The 19405-nt window shown below is 59.4% G+C and overlaps 1 protein-coding gene across 1 annotated transcript in view; it reads right to left on the bottom strand.

The window, feature by feature from the left end:
- Window positions 1-19004, bottom strand: part of RASGRF1 (Ras protein specific guanine nucleotide releasing factor 1) — a 102610-nt gene extending 83606 nt beyond the window's left edge. Inside the window, exon 1 of the mRNA XM_047086496.1 lies at window positions 18729-19004. Coding sequence (XP_046942452.1) covers window positions 18729-19004 — 276 coding nt within the window. The remainder of the gene's footprint in view (window positions 1-18728) is intronic.
- Window positions 19005-19405: the final 401 nt, after the last annotated feature.

Genomic DNA, 19405 nt, shown 5'->3' with positions numbered 1-19405 from the left:
CGGGGTATAGTCGACGTGCCGAGGGAAAAACCTTCCGCCAAGGACACGCCAGCCGGCAAGGTCGTCATTCAGAACTGAGGGGAGAGAACGTTCTCCACACTGGCAGAAGCCACAGGGGCTCACCGCCACGGAACTGGCCGAGCAAGAGGCACTCGGGGGACTTCTTTGGGCTGAAAAGCAAGGGCGCTAGCGGGGAATGAGAGCACACGTGGGAGCGCAAATCTCACGGTAAAGCTGGACGTGTAGTAAAGACAGAGGCTCAATCCCTTACAAAGCTGGAATGAAGGTTAAAGGCAAAAGCAGTAAAAATAACTACAACCACAACAACGAGGGAAGGGGTAAAAATAAAAAAGATGTGAAACGTGACATGAAAAGCCTAACACGTGGGGGAGAGGGTGTAAAAATGTTAAGTTTTAGGATGTGTTCAAACTTAAATTGCTAGCTACTTAAACTAGACTGGGGTGCACACACACACACACACACACACACACACACGGGCACACCTCATTTCACTGTGCTCTGCTTACTGCATTTTGCGCTTTTGCATACTACAGGTCTGCGACAAGCCCACATCAGACAAGTCCATCGGTGGTGCCATTCTCCCAACGGCATTTGCTCACCTTGGGTCTCTGTGTCACCTGTTAGTCATTCTCGCGGTATTTCAAGTTCTTTCGCTACTATTAATTTTATTACGGGGATCTGCGATTATGACTCACCGAAAGCTCAGGAGAGAGTTAACGTTGGTTAGAAATACTTTAAAATTTATGTAAGTACATTGTTTTCTCAGACATCGTGCTATCGCACATGTCCGAGAAATAATAAACTACAGGACGGCGTGGACGTAACCTTAACATGCCCTGGAAAACCAAAAAATGCATTTGACTCGCTTTATCGCAACATTCACTTTATCGCCACGGTCCGGAACCGCACACGCAGTATCTCCAAGGTGTGTCTGTAGGCTGATGTGTGTAGGTCACATGGTAACCACATAACATAACACTGTAGAAAGGCATCAGACCACAAGGGAAGGGAGCAAGAAGAGAAGAAGGAACAGAGAGGAAATATGAGATGTGCAGAAAATAATGAACAAAATGGCAACAAGCACATACCTATCTGTAAGTACCACAAATAAAAATGGACTAAATTCTCCAATCAGAGGACACAGAGTGGCTGAATCAATTTAAAAAAACAAACAAACAAGACCCACCTATGTGCTCTCTATAACGTGTAAGGACAGACAGATGTAAGGACACACAGACTGGAAACAAAGGGATGGAAAGAGATGCTTCACGCAAATGGAAACCAAAAGAAAGCTGGGGTAGCTACACTTACCTAAGACAGAAGAAACTTGGAAACAAAGCCCATAATTACGGACACGGATGGGCATTACTGATGATAAACGGGTCAAACCAGCAAGAAGAGACAACGTTTTAAATATTTATGTACGCAACATACGCTTCATAAACACATGAAGCAGATACTAGAGACTGAAAAAGAGAAATGCGCAGCAATGCAGTTAACAGTAGGGGACATGAACACCCCACTTGCATCAACGGATACACCATCCAGAGAGAAAATCAACAAGGAAACAGTGGCCTTAAAGGACACATTAGACCAAATGGATCTGATAGCTCTACACAGAACAGTCCGTCCCCAAACAGCAGAACACACATTCTGGTCAAGTGCACATAGAACATTCTCCAGGAGAGACCATATGTTAGGCCACAAAACAAGTGTCAATGAATTCAAGACTGAAATCACGTCAAGCATCTTCTCAGACCACAATGGTACGAAACTGGAAATCGCTTGCAAAAAGAAAACGGGAAAAAACCACAAACGTGTGGAGATTAAACACAATGCTGAACGGCAAATGTTTCAATGAAGAAATTAAAAAAAACAAACCAACCCTTGAGGTGAATAGAAGCGAAAATGCAACATATCAGAATCTACAGGATCCAGCAAAAGCAGTTTTGGGAGGGAAGCTCGTAGCGATGCAAGAAATAAGAAAAAGCTCAAGTAAACAATCTAACTTTACACGTAAAGGAGCTAGAAAAAGAGTAACAAAACCCAGCAGTTGTAGGAAGAAGGAAATAAAGATCAGAGCAGAAATAAATGAAATTGAGACTAAAAAAACAATAGCAAAGATCCATGAAAAGAAGAGTTGGTTCTTTGAAAACACAAATAAGACTGATCAACGTTTAACTAGACTCAGTCAGAACAAAGGAGAGAGGACTCAAATAAAATCAGGAACTTTCGAAAGAGGGAAGTTACAACTGATACCAAAGAAATACGAGGGATCATAAGAGACTACTATGAACGATTATACACCAACAAATCAACAACTTAGAAAATTGTGTAAATTACGAGAAACATAGTCTTCTAAGACTGAATCATGAAGAAACAGAAAATCTGAATGGGTCAGTTACAGGAAGGAGATTGAATCAGGGATCAAAACCCCCCAACAGGCAAAAGTTGGGACCAGAAGGCTTCACTGGTGCATTCCACCAAACATTCAAAGAGGATTTAACACCTATCCTTCTCAAACTCTCACCAAAGAATCGAAGAGGCGTGAATGCTTCCAAACTCATTTTCCCAAGCCAGCATTATTACCCTGATGTCAAAAGCAGACAAGGACACCATCGAAAAAAGAAAGTCACAGGCAATATCCTTGATGAGCATACATACAAAAATCCGCAACAAAACATTAGCAAGCTGAGTGAACAACACATTGAAAGGATCACGTACTGCGACTGAGTGCGATTCATTCCAGGGATGCAAGGATGGTTTGACATCCACAAGTCAATCAGTGTGATAGACCATGGTAGCAAAATGAGGAACAGAAATTACATGATCATCTCAACAGATGTAGAAAAAACACTTGAAGAAATTCAATATCCATCTGTGATAAAAACTCTTAACAAAGCAGGGTTAGAGGGAATATATCTCCACATGACACAAGCCACATGTGGAAAACCCACAGCTAACATCATCCTCAGTGGTGAAAAACAGCTTTCCCCGAGGGTCAGGAATGAGACAGAGGTCCACTCACCACTTTTAGTCTACACGATGTTGGAAGTCTCAGCCTCAGCAACCACACAAGGAAAAGAAGTAAAAGGCATCTGAGTTGATACCGAAAAATATAAAACGTTCCCTATTTGCAGATAACATAATACTATACATAGAAAACACTAAAGACATCACCAAAACATTACTAGAACTGATAAACGAACTCAGCAGAGTCGTAGGATACAAAATCAACGTACAGAAACCTGTTGCATTTCTGCACAGCGATATTAAAACAGCAGAAAGAGAAATTAAGAAAACAACCCCATTTACAACTGCACCAAAAATAATAAAATACCCAGGAATAAACCTGACCAAAGAGGCGAAGACCCATATTCTGGAAAGTATAAAACGCTGAAGAAAAAAACTGAGGACGACACAAGGAAATGGAAAGACGTTCTGCGCTCTCGGATGGGAGACTTAATCCTGTTAAAATGTCCACATACCCAAAGCAATCTACAGATTCAATGCAATTCCTCTCAAAACCGCGATGCCATTTTTCGCAGAAACGGAACAACCAATCCTTAAATTCGTGTGGAACCACGAAAGACCACAAGTAGCCGAAGCGGTCTTGAGAAAAAGGAAGCTGGGAGCATCACATCAAACTGTATTAGAAAGCTGTGGTGAGCCCAACACTACGCTATCGGCATGAAGGCGGACACGCAGATCAATGGAACAGAAGGGAGCAGAAGGAGACCCATGCTTACGCGGTCAACTGATCTACCACAAAGGAGGCAAGAATGTGCAATGAGAAAAAGCCTCTTCACCAAACGGTGCTGGGAGAACCGGACGGCCACGTGCAAAAGAATGACACTGGACCACTGTCTTACACCACACACAAAAATAAACTCAAAATGGATTAAAGATCTACATGTGAGACCAGAAACCATAAAAATCCTAGACGAAAACGTAGTCATGAAGCTCTTGACTTCACTCTCGGCGGTGTGTTTTTGGATCTGACTCCAAAGGCAACGGGAATAAAGGCAAAAATAAATAAACGAACGGAACTTCATCACAATAAAAACCTTCTGCACAGGGGCGCCTGGGGCTCCGTCCGTTAGGCGTCAGACTCTTGATTTCGGCTCAGGTCACGATCTTGTCATTTGTGGGATCGAGTCCCCTGTGTCAGGCTCTGTGCCGACAGCACAGACCCTACTTAAGATTCCCTCTCTCCCTCTCTCTGCCCCTCCCCTGCTCATTCTCTTTCTCTCTGTTTCTCAAAAACAAAACAAAACAAAACAAAAAAGCTTCTGCACGGCAAAGGAAACCGCCAACAAAACAAAAAGGCAGCCTACGGAATGGGAGCAGATATTTGCAAATCATATATCTGATACAGGGCTGATATAAAACGTATGGAAAGAGTTCATATAACTCAATAACAAAAACCGCAACACTCCAGTTAAAAAACGGGCAGAGGACCCGGATAGACATTTCTCCAAAGACGACACACATGGCCAACAGATCCACGAAGAGACGCTCCACGTCACTCGTCAGCAGGGAAACGCAAACCAAAACCACAAGGGGATACCACCTCACACCTGTCAGAATGGCGAACATCAACAACACAGGGAACAACAGGTGTTGGCGAGGACGCGCAGAAAGGGAGCGCTCGCGCACCGCGGGTGGGAACGCAGACCGGTGCGGCCGCCGCGGAGAACGGTGTGGAGGGTCCTCGGGTTGGAAAAACAACGACCCTACCATCCGGCAACTGCACTTCCGAGTACTTATCGGAAGGAGACAGAGTCGCTGATTCCAAAACCCACCCGCACCCCCACACTCACAGCAACGTCACGGACGGTGGGCAAGACACGGAAGCCACGTCGGTGTCCGTCAAAGGATGAACGGGTAAAGAAAAGTGGAACCTAAAAAACCAACCAAGCCAAACCAAACTCCCAGAAAAGTAGAGAACGGACTGGTGGTCACCAGAGGTGCCGGGGGTGGGGTGGGGTGGGGTGGGGTGGGTGGTCTGGGGTCCAGCCCGGTTCCACCGCAGCAGCCTGGACAGCTGCGTCCCGCCGGCATGTTCCAGGAGGAGCCCGCCTCGTTGCTCGCGGGGCTGGGAAGCCATCACCTCCCTGCTGTTCTGTGATCTTCTCTCCGGTTCTCCGCCTCTATCTATTGTCCTATCCGTGCACCTCTCTGCCCCTTTCTCGCTGGGTCGGTCCCTGCCCCTTGGGTCTCCACCCTCCCCGGGTCCCTCTCCCACACCTCTCGGCCTCCTTCCGCAGGGAAGGTGAGGTCGGCTGGCCGGGGCTGCAGGAAGGAGCACCCCGCACAGCTCCCCTCTTGGTCAGTTCCTCCCTCGCAGGCTGGTGACAGGCTGCAGTCAGATCAGGGGCTCCCCGTTTCTCTCCTCCTGGTGCAGAAGTCCGGACCCACGTGCTCTGCCTCTGCCTCGCTCTCTGCCCCCTCAGCTCCTTTCTGGCTCGTTCGGGTGGGTTTGGGACAGGCTTTCCGGATCCCGGAGCAGTATGGTCTGCGGTTAGGACGCGGGCTGAGGGAGGGAGGAGGGTTCGCCGACCTGCTCTGGCTCAGGTCCCAGGATCCACGGCGTCGGTGGGACCAGCCCAGCTCACCGGAGTCTTCCAGAACCAGGACGTCCTATCCCCAACTACCCGAAAACCTCACGCGGCTGGCAGTCTAGAAGGGAGCTGGGTGTTTCTGGATAGACACTGCCAACATCAGCCTTTTCTAGGGAGGAACAGTGACCCCGGGGACCACCGGAGCTCTTAAGATGGTCCCACAGCCTCAGATGGTGTCGGATCCAAGCTCAGAGACCTCAGGTCGGCCCTGACAGCTTGAACCACCCCTGGGCCTCCCCAGAGAGACAAGGCCGAGCGGAGGCCAGAGGTGGGCCCCACAGAGTTGCAGGGTGGACGGCACACGTACTGGGGCCAGGGGCCCACTGGGACGTGACCAGGACCACATGTCAGGCACACTCAGAATGGTGCCCGACCAAGCAGGGCCACTCTGGGGCTTCTTAAAGTCTGAACTCAACCAGAATGATACGTGGGCCTCAACACGACCACAGGGCAGGACCCGCATCACACCTACCACGACGTGACCACGTGGACGGATCCCTCTACAGAACAGCAGCACCATTCTGGAATCAGCGGTGGGGACACCCCAAAGCTTTCCGGTGCGATGCAGGGCCACACGTGTGGCTTCCTGGGGACGCCGTGTGGGGAGGGGTCAGTACTCACACATTACACGTCATCGAGGATATGGGATAAACCCAGACACAAAGCTGGGGCCTCCTCTGGGAGGAGGATTCTGTACAGAATCTTAACAGGTCTCACGGGAGTTGCCGGAACAGACCCACAGGTGCCATGGAGGCGAACCTGCCACTGGACCACACTTGACCTTGTTACGGAAGCAGGCTCGATGAGCGACCCCGGGAGCGTCCAGGGCTGCAGGGAAGGGCCCAGAAGTCCACGCGGGGGCCTCCACATCCAGGACAGACCAGAGCGTCCCTAGACCTCAAGACGTGGGCACCTTGACTTGAAGGTTGCGAGGGATCCAGAAACACTCTGAGCCTCAAAGCCAGACCGTTACAACAGCTCCAGGATTCTTTCAGGGGCCTTACCACGTCCCAGGGGCTTTGCCCACCCAACGGCTCCCACTGTCTGCTGGTGGCAGGCACGTCCTGCCCAGGCACGGTGTTCCTGGGGTCCTCAGGCCCGGGTCACAAGCTTCTACCATCCAGGGCGGCTGAGCAGACAGGAGCCCCCGGCAGCTGGGGGTGGGGTGGCTGGCAGGGCCCCCGCCTCCTGCTTTCTCCACCGTCCAGGACACCCAGCAGGACGCCCAGCTGGGGGGCAGGGTGACCACTGCCCCACGCTGCCCCCGACCAAGGGGCTCCCGGAGGACAGACCTCCAGTGCCGACCATGGGAGACCTGGGCCAAGCAGGACGGAGGGTCACCCCCCCCCCCCAGATGGCAGGGCCGGGCGCGTCTGGCGGTGCTCAGAGCCAGGGGGACACCGGACAGCCTCTTCTCTTTCACGGGGACACAGGCGCCACAAGGGCACACAGGTGGAATCCATCGTGGGAAACAAAGTTCTCCCGCGTTCACTCTCTGCCTGGGGGATTCTCCATGCACGAATCCAACCCACGTGTGTTCGGTCCCCACGGGGGCCCGCACACTGGTCACCTCACGGCTATCGATGACAAACGTGAAAGGCCTTCAGAAGGCCTGCTGCTCTTCGGACCCAGAGCTTCGCTCGTCTCTTTCCTGCTCATCCTGCACTGCCAGGCGCTCCCACAATCCCTCTTCTCCCCCCCGCAAAGCCATTATCAGCTTGCGCTGTGAGGGCTTGCCTTTTTTTTTTTTTTTTAAGTTTGTTTATTTTTGAGAGAGAGAGAGGGGAAGGAGCAGAGAAAGAGAGAGAGGGAGGGACTCCCAAGCAGACTCTGCACCGTCAGCGTGGAGCCCGACCCGGGACTCAAACTCACGAACCATGAGATCATGACTTGAGCTGAAATCAAGTTGGCCGCTTAACCAACTGAGCCCCCCGGGCGCCCCTGTGATGGCTTTGTAGTGGTCTTTCCGGGAGAGCGGAGAGGCTCATTCTGGGCCCCGCACACTCAGGCCCCTCCCGAGACCTGTTAAAGCAGGACCGGGGGCAGAGGGCCCGGGCAGGGGGATGGGCTTGGGGCGGCTAGTCTCGATGTCCACCGAGTGCTGGGAACCCCGAGGGGGCAATGCCCGGGCAGAAGCACTTCCCCCGCTGCCCTCCCCTCGCCCACCGGGAGCGCAGCCCTGGGGCGGCCGTGGGCAGGTGCCCCAGCGCTCACACCCAGGGTGTCGGGTATTTGCAACGGTGACGTGGAGAGGCAGCCGAGGAGCTGTGCACAGTGACCACCAAGAGCCAGAGAGAAGGCACAGAAGGAAGCAAGTGTCTCAGAGGGAAGCGGGGACGGGGACCGGGTAGCGAGGGGGCTGGGCAGAGGCGTGTTCCCGGTCCAGGCCACAGAGGCCGCACACAGGTTTTCTCCGAGGCTACACGCGTCACCACCGCGGCTCTTCCAACAAAGTCCTTCCCTTTGCTTAAGCTGACCTGAACAAGCTCCCGTTTCCGCTAAACGATTCCTGACCAAGACATGCCCCTGGAGCTCGGCATTGTGCCTTGGCCTTGGCACGGAGCAGCCTCCATTTGCTGAATGGGTGACTGAACACATCTGTCACACATCTGTCAGCGTGGCACAGAAGCCAGGCTTATTAATTAACAGCAAAGCCACAAGGCAGGTGACACTGTGCTCCCCAGGCTTGGGCGGCGGGGCTGGCCGTAAGGGGGGGGGCACTGGCCTTTCACGACGGAAGTCCTTGGTTCTCGGGGACCACCGGAGGCCTACTCACATCGTAAAGGCCCCGCGCAGTCCTGCGACGAAGGATACTTCCTGGAACTTACGCCACCACGGTTTTCAGATTCTGAAGATCTATCAGATCGTTTTCTCTTTCACAAAACGGGAAGGTTATCGCCCACCTCACAGAGATAATGTGAGAGTTCGTGGTTCATAAAAGTGCTTAACAATGGGTTTCGAACCAATCAAATCCTTTGCAAGTCTAAGGGGGGGTCTAATCAAACTACTGGTGGCAAGTTCCCAGGAAACACACACGCGTGTGCGTTCGCGAGCTGTGCAACAGCAGCCTCCAAAACCCCCTGGAATCTGTCTGTGACTGTGACCTTCTTTGAAAATAAGGTCTTGGGGCGCCTGGGCAGCTCAGTCAGTTAAGTGTCTGACTTCGGCTCAGGTCACGGTCTCACGGTTTGGGTTCGAGCCCCACGTCAGGCTCTGCGCTGACAGCTGGGCAAAGACACACAGGGAGGAAGCCAAGTGAAGAGACGGGCAGAAGTCAGAGAGCTGAGTCTGTGGGCCAAGGAGCAGCGGGGGTTGCCAGAAGCCATCAGAAGCTGGAGGAGGTCAGGGAAGTTCTTCCCTGGGACGTCTGAGGGAGCACGGCCCCAACTTCAGACCGCTGGCCTCCAGAGGCCTGAGAGCCCACAACTGCTGTTTCAAAATAAAAAATGCCCACCCTGATCCCACCCCCCACCCCCCCGCGCAAGTGCGTACTCGAGAGGCTCGGGGGTCACGAACCCAGGGGTCGCAGCTGTGCCAAGGTCGAGGGTCACGGGGAGCGGGCGATGGCTGGCGGCCCGTGCAACACTCCACTTCCCGTCTCTTCTCATTCCTGATATTCGGCTGGTCAGCAAGGGTCTCACTCTGGAATCTCCAGACGCTGTGCCTTCCCCCGTCCCGTGCCGCGCCCTGCTTCGAGGCTTCAGCTCCGCCCACGTGGACCACCGAACGGCCCCCGTGCTCCCCCTGGCCCCGGTCTCCGTCCTGCTTGGCCAGAGCCCAGACCCACTGCTTGCCGCCTGCTTCTAGCTGAGCGACGGAGGCGCCGTCCCTGCTCAACTCTGCTGCCCTGTCCCCCAACAGGTCCTGGCTCTTCCCTCCCGCTCCTCCTTCGGGACTGTGGTCCAGCTGGCCCCGGGCCTCGGCCGGACCTCTCTGCTGGGTGCTGCTTTTCCCGGTCCAGAGGGGGCTGTGCCGGAGAACCCCGAGTGCTCTCGTGCACACGTGTGCGTGCGTGTGTGCACACGCCCCGGCCTGGATCCCCCCCCCCCCCCCGCCGCCGCATGAGGGCCGTCCATCCAGGCTCCCCCTCAGGTCCCTTCCACACCTCTCACGGTCAGACTTCCCAGGGAGGCCGCCCTGTTCCCCGGCCCCTGCAGGGAGGGGTCGCGTCCCACCCGGGCCAGGTCACCCCGGAGTGCCCTCGGCTCCCCCCCACCCCCACTGCTTCTGCAGCACAGAACTCGCTCCTCAAATGCTGCCGCCCCAGCCACGCCAGTCTCGTGCCCGCCACACGGCACACTCCCGAGCGGGCCCGCTCTCTGGAAGGACTGGCCTCCCCGGGCCGGCGCTGCTCCCGCGTCACTCCTTGGACCGACCAGCTGTCCCGCTCCTGATGCCCCGCCCCGTCCCATACGGCTCGAGAAGGGTCTGGATCCCGCCCCTGCTCCGAGGGGCCTCGGAGCTCTCCAGCTGGAATCCTCCCAGGGCCTGGTTACCGCACCGGGCTCGGCCCGGGCCCCGTGTCTGTCTCAGGCCCCATCCAGCTCCCGCCTCCCATGGGGCTTGGGCTGTGTGTCCCTGCGGCCCTCCCCGGCCGGGACTGAGGCCCGCTGCTGCCGACACCTCACGGCTCACTGCCGGCCCGGCCAGAACGGGGATGAGTGGCTACAGGGCCGGCCCCCCTCAGAGTCAGCCTTGAACTAGGCGGTGCTCAGCCCGAGGCCTGGGACCCGTGTCAGCCTCGACGAGCCTCTACTGCCGGGTGGTCTCTGTCTGAAGCTACTCCTGCCCGAGGAGCCAGGGCCACGGAGGTCCTGCGTGGCTGGTCCGGCACGAACATCTTTCAGTCCATGCCACCCCCCCCCCCCCGCAGACCCGTCCCGGCCTGGCCCTGCCACCGACCAGATCTCAGGACGTTTGCCGAATTCAGGAACAGGCTCCAGTGTGGCGTCGGCCTCCGTCAGGAACCCGGTGGGAAACTTCTTGGGGGGAAGGGCCGGCTCAGTAGCCGGGCACACGGGCCTCAGCGGGCCCCTACGGCCCCCATGCGATGTCCCACGGGTCCCTTCCTGCCCGAGCTGCCCTGCTGCCCCCCGGCTGGGCTCCCACAGACCCGGGCTCTGCTCTGCACCGGCACTGGCCCCCCTGTGCTGCCTCTGTCTACCGGAGGCGGGGGGGGGGGGCTCCTCGCGGGGGGAGGGGCTCCTTGCTGGACGGCGAGCCCCTCCAGGGCAGGCCCTTCCTTCTGTCCCGTCCTCCTGGCCCCGGGCAGCACGGGCCTGGCTCCCAGGAGGCACCAGCAACTCTGCGGAACAGAACGCCACTTCTGCTTCTAGAATTCTCTTCCTCGTTACTTCAGGGGAAACCCGGTGGCCAAAGTGCTTCTCCCGGCGCCTGCCTAGGGATGATGGTCACTGAGCATCAGGAAAAGGGGAGGCCTGGCCCGGACCTGCCCCTGCAAGTGTGAACCCACCGGGCTGAGCCCGGCTTCTGCCTCCTGCCGTTACGCCCGCCGTGAGGCGCCTGGCCTTCCCCCCACTGCTGGGGATGTGTGTGAGGGGGAACTGTGTGTCGCGGATGCTCTGGCGGCACCCAGGCAGATGGCCTGCGGGACACAGCGGCTGGAGGCAGACGGCGGGGACGCCGGAGCTCCGCCCGCAGGCACAGGAGGCCGGCACTTGCCTGCTGCCACTGGGCTGAAGCCACGTGACTGGCCTCGTCCGCTGAGCTGAGGCCAGAGAGGGTCACTCCTGGGGGGGGGGGGGCGGCCGCGGAGGCAGGTGTCAGCACGAGTCTCCATCAGCCTGGGCCCCCAGTGATCATGGCACCAGGCGCACGGGGCGTGAGAGGCACCGACAAGAGACACATGTTCCCGCGTTCACGCAGATGGCGGTTGTTACGGCAGCTGAGCGCGGCCCGTCCTGACTAGTGCACGGCCCGGAGGCCACCCCCACGTCCCGGTGAGAGGGGACGGCAGCCTGGACCAGAGCTGGGGGAGGCAGACGCCAAGTGGGTGGGTGTGAGATGTGCAGGGGGCAAGACGGACGGGGCTGGGGTGGCCAGCAGGGACGGAACGAGCTCCTGCGGGCATCGCTCCCCGTCCCCGCGCCGGGGACAGACTTGCCGAGACCTTTCCAGAAGCGCCCAGGTTCTCCGGGTGAAGAATTACCACCCATCTTAACATCCGGGCTCAGGGCCTGCTGTCATTGGCTGCAAGCCCGTCAGAGCCGCCAGGCCCCGGGGTCGCTGCTCCGCTGAGCGAGAGGCTGGTCACGCAGGCGGAACCCGAAGCCGCAGCAGCCACCGCTTACTGACGAGACCCACTGGGCTGTGCCAGCGCTTTTCAAAGAGCCACTGGTTTAAGCCTCGGAGCAGGGGGCCGAGGGAGGCTCCATCACGGCCTCCACCTCACAAGCAGGCAGGCCGGGGCTCAGGGAGCGTGACCACCCCCCAGCTACGAGGGGGCAGAACCCGCAGGAACGCTGGTCCGCGTGGCTCGAAGCCCGTGGCTACCACCTAATGCTGCCTCCCTGCCTGGGTGGGGTGGCTCGTCCTCAGTGAGCGAGCTGACGACCGGGCTCTGCATCTGAGGGGCCGTGTGCCCCTCTCTGGGGAGGGGGTGAGCATGCCCACTGCACCACAGGTGCCCACGCGGAGGCGTCTGGGCCCCTCCCGGGTCCACGTGTCCCCGGCGCTCCCGCATACACTTCAGGGGGCTGAGTCCTGTTCTTGGCTGTGTGCACATGGGCGCCGGCTCCGGGCTCCCACGGGTTCCGGGGAGACTGGACCGTGGGATGTGGATGCCTGTCTTGGCCTTGACGCTCATGGGATTCGAATTGCGAGGCTCCCACCCAAGCAGAAACAGAAGCTGCTTCGTAGAAGTCACCGGAGCGACAGTGACATATTTTCACTTGCTGCTGATTCTTTTTCTTGGCAGAGAATGGTAAACTCCACCACCGCCCCCGGCCCAGGCCTGTGTGCTGAGCGTGGCGGAGGGCTCAGGTCCCGGAGGCAGGCGGGCGAGGGGCCCGGGTCCGCCTGCCGGCTCTGCCGCACGCTCTCTGTAATCCCGAGGGAGTCCCTGATGTCTCTGAGCCTCAGTTTTGTCGTCTCGAGAATGGGTTAGCAGTGGCTGCTGAGAAGACTCAGCAGGGGCCGGACGTGAAACCGCACCCTGGTGCCCGGCACGGATCGGAGGTGCTCTGCGAACCGTGTTCCCCACTCTCCTGTGCTCACTGGTCTAGCGTCGCGAAGCGCTCGGCGACGAGGTCACCCGCGGCCGAGTCCACCTTCACTCTACGCGAGAGCTCAGGCCGCAGAGCGCTGCCTTTGGGTGAAGATGAAACTTCCTGAAGCCACTAGTAAAGATGACGTTTCACGTGGGCCCCTACTACGGACAGTGGTTAAAAGTGGGGCTGCTCCCTCTGATGAGGGCTGCGGCCCCCACTCCACTGTCCTGATGGTGGTCACCGAGGGTCCCTGCAGAAGCCCCAGGGCTCCTCAGATGGCAGGGAAGCCGTAGGTTAGGGGCCGAGGAGAGGGGCCTGTGTGTCGCGTCACAGTCACCGGGTGGACAGGAGGCTCAAACCCGACCTCCGCTCTCGGGCCTTGGCAAACGCTCCGGGCCCCGGTCCTCCTTCCACGAGGGTGCAGTGACAGAACTCTCTTGGAAGCGTCAGGAACCGAGCTGTGGGTGCGGGCACCCCGGCAAGTTGGCGTCCACGGTGCTGGCTGCCTTTGCGGAGGGGGCAGGGACAGTGGACGGGCCAGGCCGGGCACGTGTCGGTCCAGCCAGACCCTCCGAGCACCCCCTTCTAGCAGTCCAGCCCGTCGGCGCCTACCCTGCTTGCCTGGCGGCCTCTGTCTCTGTGAGTAGCCTCCCCACACTTGGGGTCACTGCACCTGCAGTCACCACACCTGGGGTCACCTCACATTTGACCCTTGACCTCCTGGGATGGACTCGCCATCATCCACCACCCCCCACCCCGGGTCTGCTCCCCTCCCGTCTCTCTCTGCTGGTGGCACCGCGTCTGCCCCAGGCTGAGGTCGGCAGTCGGGCGTCAGGTTCCACCCTATCCAGCTGGACCGCAGGTCCTGCCAGGGGCACCTCAGTGTCTGTAAACAGTCTCTGTTGTAAAGACCCGGCTGCTGCCCGGGGTTCAGCAAGCCCCCCAACTACTAGCTACGACAGCCCCATCGGCCTCTGCCCTGGCTGGCCCCGATCTCTTGCACCTGTGTTCTGCGGGGGGGGGGGGTGTCCCCTGATCTTCTGCACCTGTGTTCTGGGGGGGGTTCCCCCGATTTCCTGCACCTGCGTTCTGGGGGTGGTGTCCACTCACAAACCACCAGCCAAACACACGGTCTTTCTGCAGACCGTGACAATGGCGTGGATGGAGAAAAGCCCCGGTGTGTGGTGAGAGAAGCCTAAGGAGGTGGCTTCTACACAGAGACCTCGGAGGCAGGACTTGGTCACTGAAGGGCCTGGGCTGGGAGGTCATTCCAGGCAGAGGAAGTATCTGCTAAGGCCCTGAGGTAGGAAAGCAGAGGCTGCTGCAAGGTGTGGAGGGGCAAAATGTGGACGGTGGGGCAGGGCTGGGGGGGGGCAGAGGCTGGGTCCCGAGGGTGCCCCAGGTCATGGCTGGGAGTTCGCATTTTTTCCTAAAGGCAACGGGAGCCACTGATGGCCTCACAGGCTTGGTGCCGCGACCTGACATGCGGTTAGACCACCCTGGTGGGGGCTGTGTGTGGGGGGGGGGGTGAGGGGGACAGCATGAGCAAGGGTGTTCAGTGACCCCAGCTGCGCACGAAGCAGGGGAGGGAGAGCTCCCAACACTTGGCCGTAACTATGGGAGTGAGCCCAGGGAGGGCTCCCCACCCCACCGCGAGCTCTTTGAAGACCAACATTAAGCTTTATTTTTCTCTGTAGCCGCAGGACTGAGCCCGGGTCTGGCGCCTCGAGCCCGAATGTTTGCTACACAAATGGTAGTGTATTTTAGTGCAGCTGTGTGTCCTCTGGTCCGGTCCCATCACCCCACTGTCACCAAGCAGACGAGCAGTGACCTGGCATTTCCTTGTCCCAGTTAAGGTATAATTACCGAGCCTCTTCAACCTCGTTTCAGCTCTAGAGACGTAGGGGGGATGGAACGGGCACCCCACACAGTTAACCCTGGGGCCCCGCACCTGCCGGGTCGGGGGGGGGGCGCACCGTGGGCCCTTCTGCAGGTGCCAGCGTCCGCAGTCTGAGCCCCGGTTCTGCGTCTCAGGGGGCTGCTTCTGGCACAACCTCACCCCCTCCCTCCAGGTTTGCAGGTTTCTGATTGGTCGAGAAGCTGAATGTGCTAGAGCAACGGGAGGGCAAGCTTCGTGGCGAAGACGGTGCCGTGGCTGCGGACCGGGAGAGCCCGAGGAGTCTCAGCTCGGCCCCCGCCTTGCCGGTGGCACCGCCAGCCAGTTTCCTCATCTGTAAATCGGGCACGCTCGCAGCTTTAGGACTGTTGTCGATGTGAACGCTCCAGGCCGACCAGGAACACGTCCCGTGAGGAGCGGGAATGGGGCTCCACCTTATCTCCGGGGAAAGGCACCCGGTTGGGGGGAGGGGGGACAATCGGTGCTCTGGGCTCCCCCAACCCCCCCCCCCCGGCCTCTGGAGCCTCCGCCCACATCAGTGCTGAGGTTCCCGTGGAAGGGGTCTGTGTCCCTTCCCATCTGTCCTAAGTGAATCGGGAAGAGCCTGGGGTCCGCGGCTGGACCCCCTGTGGTTGGTGGGGCGAGGAAGGGGCTGGGGTTGGACGGGCAGGGTTGCCTGGTGAGAAGCTGAGGCCGGAAGCTGTATTTCAGAGGGCTCAGCACGAGGGTGGGGCGCTCAAGGCCAGAGCACGGCTCCCACACCAAGAGTCAGCCCGTAGGGAGGCTGATTCCAAACCCGAAGTCCAGGGCACCGGGGTTGGGAGGAGAGGAAGTCAGCACTGAGTGAGCAGGGGCAGGAGGTGACGGCGGCCGTGCCAGTCCGCCTTCATGAGGTGTGGGGTCCCAGGTCAGGGCTCCAGCACACCGGGGCTGCATGAGGTGCGGTCAGACCCGCACGGAAGCAGCCAGAGGCCAGGGCATCCCCCGAGGCCGAGCCTGGTGCTGGGGTCTGGGCCCCCAGAGCACCTGCAATCCATCCTGCTGGAGAATCTGCACCAGGCGAGTGCTCGTATTTAGGGTCTGGGGGCCGTGACCATCCAGCTTCCTAGGCCCGCGACACAGCGACAGGACCTGGACCTAGCACGCAGCAGGCCCCAGGGCACGAAGCGTTGAATTAACACGAGAGACCCCGAGTTCGGCTCTACAGGTGCTCCCTGTGCACCTACTATGTGCTCTGTTCCTGACGCATTCCTGCTTGTCCGGGGGGAAGCCACCTGCTTCGACCCAACACAAAGACATCCTGGTAACACGGCGGCTTCACAGATACCGGCCGGTCCGGTCAGCCTGGGCACCTCCGAGGCCCTGACCAGGGCACCCCACCACACGCCCAGCCGGTTCCGAGTCCGGGCTTCCTGTGGGCCCAAATGCCAGGCAGGCCCGGTGACAGGATGGCTCGGAGCCAGGCTCGCACGCTGGGGCCCCAGGGGGTGCCATGGGGCACCCAACCCCATGAGAGATACAGGTCAGCTGCTGAGACTATCGGTTTTACTCTGAAATTTAGAACCGAAACGTTAACAAATTCTTACAAACACGCACAGGCCAGAGAAGGCGAGTGGACTTTTCCCGCTCCGGAGCGGGACAGAAGGGACATCTAACGCAAGTGCCTGAGACCAAAGCACATGTCCCTAACGGAATCTGCACCCGAGCTGGGCCGCATCAGATCGTCACCTCCTAATCTTCTCACGCCACGAGCCCGCTCTCTGAACACATCTGGGGATGCCCGATCGGTGGCATTCTGGGGACACAGCCCTTAACATGTGAGCATATCATCTCTGGGTTTTGCACTCCTGTCCCGTCCAAAATCTGCTGCTAGCATGATTCGTTACCTGAGCCAAGACTGATTTGGGATCAAGACAAGATCTCCTCTTCGGGAATTCTTAGACACTGGATGAATTCTAGGTCTGATTCTGCCCTGGCTTACTCTGTGGGGATAGGTGACCCCCCACTCTCTGGTCCCGTCTGGCTATGTGTGAACTCTCTCTGAGCTGCCTTTCAGCTTTAACATTCTGTGTCTGGCCTTTCTTTATTCCCTGCCCAAGTGGGTGGAGATCCGACTACGATTTATTTAGACCCAGCTAAAACGTGTCGTGAGCATGCTTTCGTATACGTTATTTGCCCGCGTTCTAGAAATCTCAGAAGAGTAGGTGCTGTTACCTCCGTTAGCTAGATTACAAAACAGAGGCTCAGAGAAGTTGAGCGTGTGCGCTGAGGTCGTGGCGCGGAGATTCAGTCTCAGGCCTGCCTCCGGCTCCCGAGGGCTGAGAACAGAGGCTGGGAGCCTCACAGCCACTCAGCTCCCTCCACCCGCCCGTCCAGCGCTCTGCTCCGGTGTGGGGGATGCAGGTGGGCTCCAGCTGGGCCTGGGGCTGCAGGCTGCCGGCAGGCGCAGGTGGACTTGGGCTGGCAAAGGTTGGCAGTGTTCCGGAAGGCCCGTGAAGACAGCCTATCGAGGGCTGAGAGCGGCGTCTTTGGCCCAGCCTGGGTCTGGCTCTCCCAGGTGAGTCCTCCAGGCCCCGTCTGTGCTTGGAGCCCAGGAGCTGCCAGCTTTCTGCTCGGCGTTGCCATCGGCGAGCCTCCGCCTGCCGTGTGGCCTGCCGTCCCCCGAGACGGGCCCTCGGATATTCTCGTCCACATTTCCCAGTCCCCAGAAATCATCCAGCGCCAGCAGACAAGGGCAGGGGAGGAAGGGGCGTCCTGCAGACGCCGGGCTCAGACCCGTCCCCACAACACGGTGGGCCGGTTCGAGCAGGGTTTTTATTCCCAACACTCGGGCCACCTCCATCACCACTGGTCTCCATGCAGCAGTGGCTTTGAGACCCCAGTGCTCTTTTCTGAGCCTGAGCGGCCGACTGGTGGTATGACACTGGGCAAGTAAATTTCTCCCTGTGGGCCTCAGCGTCCTCCTCCAGGCAACAGCTAGCTGGTTGGAGCCCCCACGGATCTCGGGTCCCTTCCAGCGATGACATTTTAGGAACCACTATCTTTGACTTTCCCTTCCCAGAGGCATGGAAACGGAGCAGTCGCCTCTGGAGAGCGCATCGAGCTTAAAAATTGCCCTCGCTCTCGGTCGCTCCTCCCTCCCTCCACGCCAGAGGCGCACCCCCACCCCGCCCTGGCCCTCGGGCAAATCCAGGCCCGGCCCGTAGTCCTGCAGCTCGGGAAATGCGAGGGCAGCGGGACTGCGGCGGTGGCGCGGAGTCGCAGCGGGAGGGGGAGGAGAGCAGCGCCCGCCTGTCCCGCGGCCTCCGCAGCAGCCCTGGCCCTGGTCCCCGCGCGCCAGAGGGGGTTCCTGGCACACCCGGGTCTGGTGCTCGGGCCTGGGGCCGGCCGGGAGCTCATCGCGCCCGATGGCACCGAACCGACCCCAGCGGCCCGCACCCCCCAACTCGGCAGAGCTAGGGCGGGCTCTCCACTCCGAGCGGCGGTGGAGCAGGGGACCCAGGCGCTCGGACGCCTCCGTCTCGCCCTCTCCAGGCCTGGAGCAGGCTGTCGGGGCTGTCGGGGGCCGCGGGGAGGCAGTGGGGGTGGGGAGCACCATTTCTGGCTGGATGTCGGTCCTCATTCATCGTCTATCCCCGGTCCCCCGGAACCCCGTCTCCTCCCGCACCCCGTCGCCCCCCAGCGCCTCCGCGTCTCGGCCCCTGCGTCCCCGCCTCCCACGGAGCTCTCCGGGTGAAGGGCAGCCGCAGCCCGCGCCTACTCCCTGCCCGCAGTCCCTGCCCCCTCTGCCCGCCGCGGGGTCACCCGCCCGCCAGGGCCCAGCCTCCACTCGCACCGAAGGCGCCCAGAGGGGAGGGACCAAAGTTCGGGCGCCGCGGGCCGGCGGAAGGCCCCGGGGTGCCGAGGGTGGCCGCGGCGGGGGCGCTGGGAGGTCAGACGCGGCGGCGGCGGCCTCACCTGTTTCTCCAGCGGCTCCTTGGCCGAGAGCGCAGGCTTGGGGGAGGGCGCGCGGTCGCAGACGCAGCCCTCCAGCAGGTAGAGCCCCGAGGGCCGCGAGCTCGAGTCGCTCTCGAAGTAGAAGAGAAGGTTCTGCAGCAGCGCGAACCACTTGGTTTGCCATTTTGTGTTGTCCGAACTCCGCTTGCTCAGGTAGCCTTTGCGCGTGCCGTCCTTGCGCGCCAGCAGTCCCAGGGACGCGACGTGGCCATCGTTCAGCCGGATCCCCTTCTGCATGGTGCTCGGAGGCCAGCGAGACCCCACGCGCTTACATCTTCTCCGCGCGACACCCCGCGGCCCCCCGTCCGTGCGCGCGGCGCGCTGCCTCTCTCCGGCGCTCGCTCGCTCGCTCGCTCGCTCGCTCGCTCCTGGTCGCTCTCCCCTCCCCCCAAATATCTACACTCCGGGAGCTGGCGCCGGGCCGCGGCTTCTGATAGAGAGATGTACCATTCCCCGCCGGAACTTCTTCTCCGCCCCGCGGCGCCCCCGGGCCCCGGAGAGGCCGCCCGACCCTCCCCCGGCGCCGGGCAAACTGAGGGACTGGCGAGCTGCGCGCGGGCGAGGGGCAGGCGGAGTCATGTGACGCCGATCCCTCGAAGAGCCCGTGTGAGCAGCGCGGACAGAGACACGCACGCAGC

The sequence above is a fragment of the Lynx rufus genome, unplaced genomic scaffold (assembly GCF_022079265.1).
Source record: "Lynx rufus isolate CCGP_SWC_20201006 ecotype Redwood Valley unplaced genomic scaffold, mLynRuf1.p SCAF_21, whole genome shotgun sequence".
Classification (NCBI taxonomy): domain Eukaryota; kingdom Metazoa; phylum Chordata; class Mammalia; order Carnivora; family Felidae; genus Lynx; species Lynx rufus.
The sequence above is the reverse complement of the archived record's forward strand: the minus strand, read 5'-3'. Positions and strand labels throughout refer to the sequence as shown.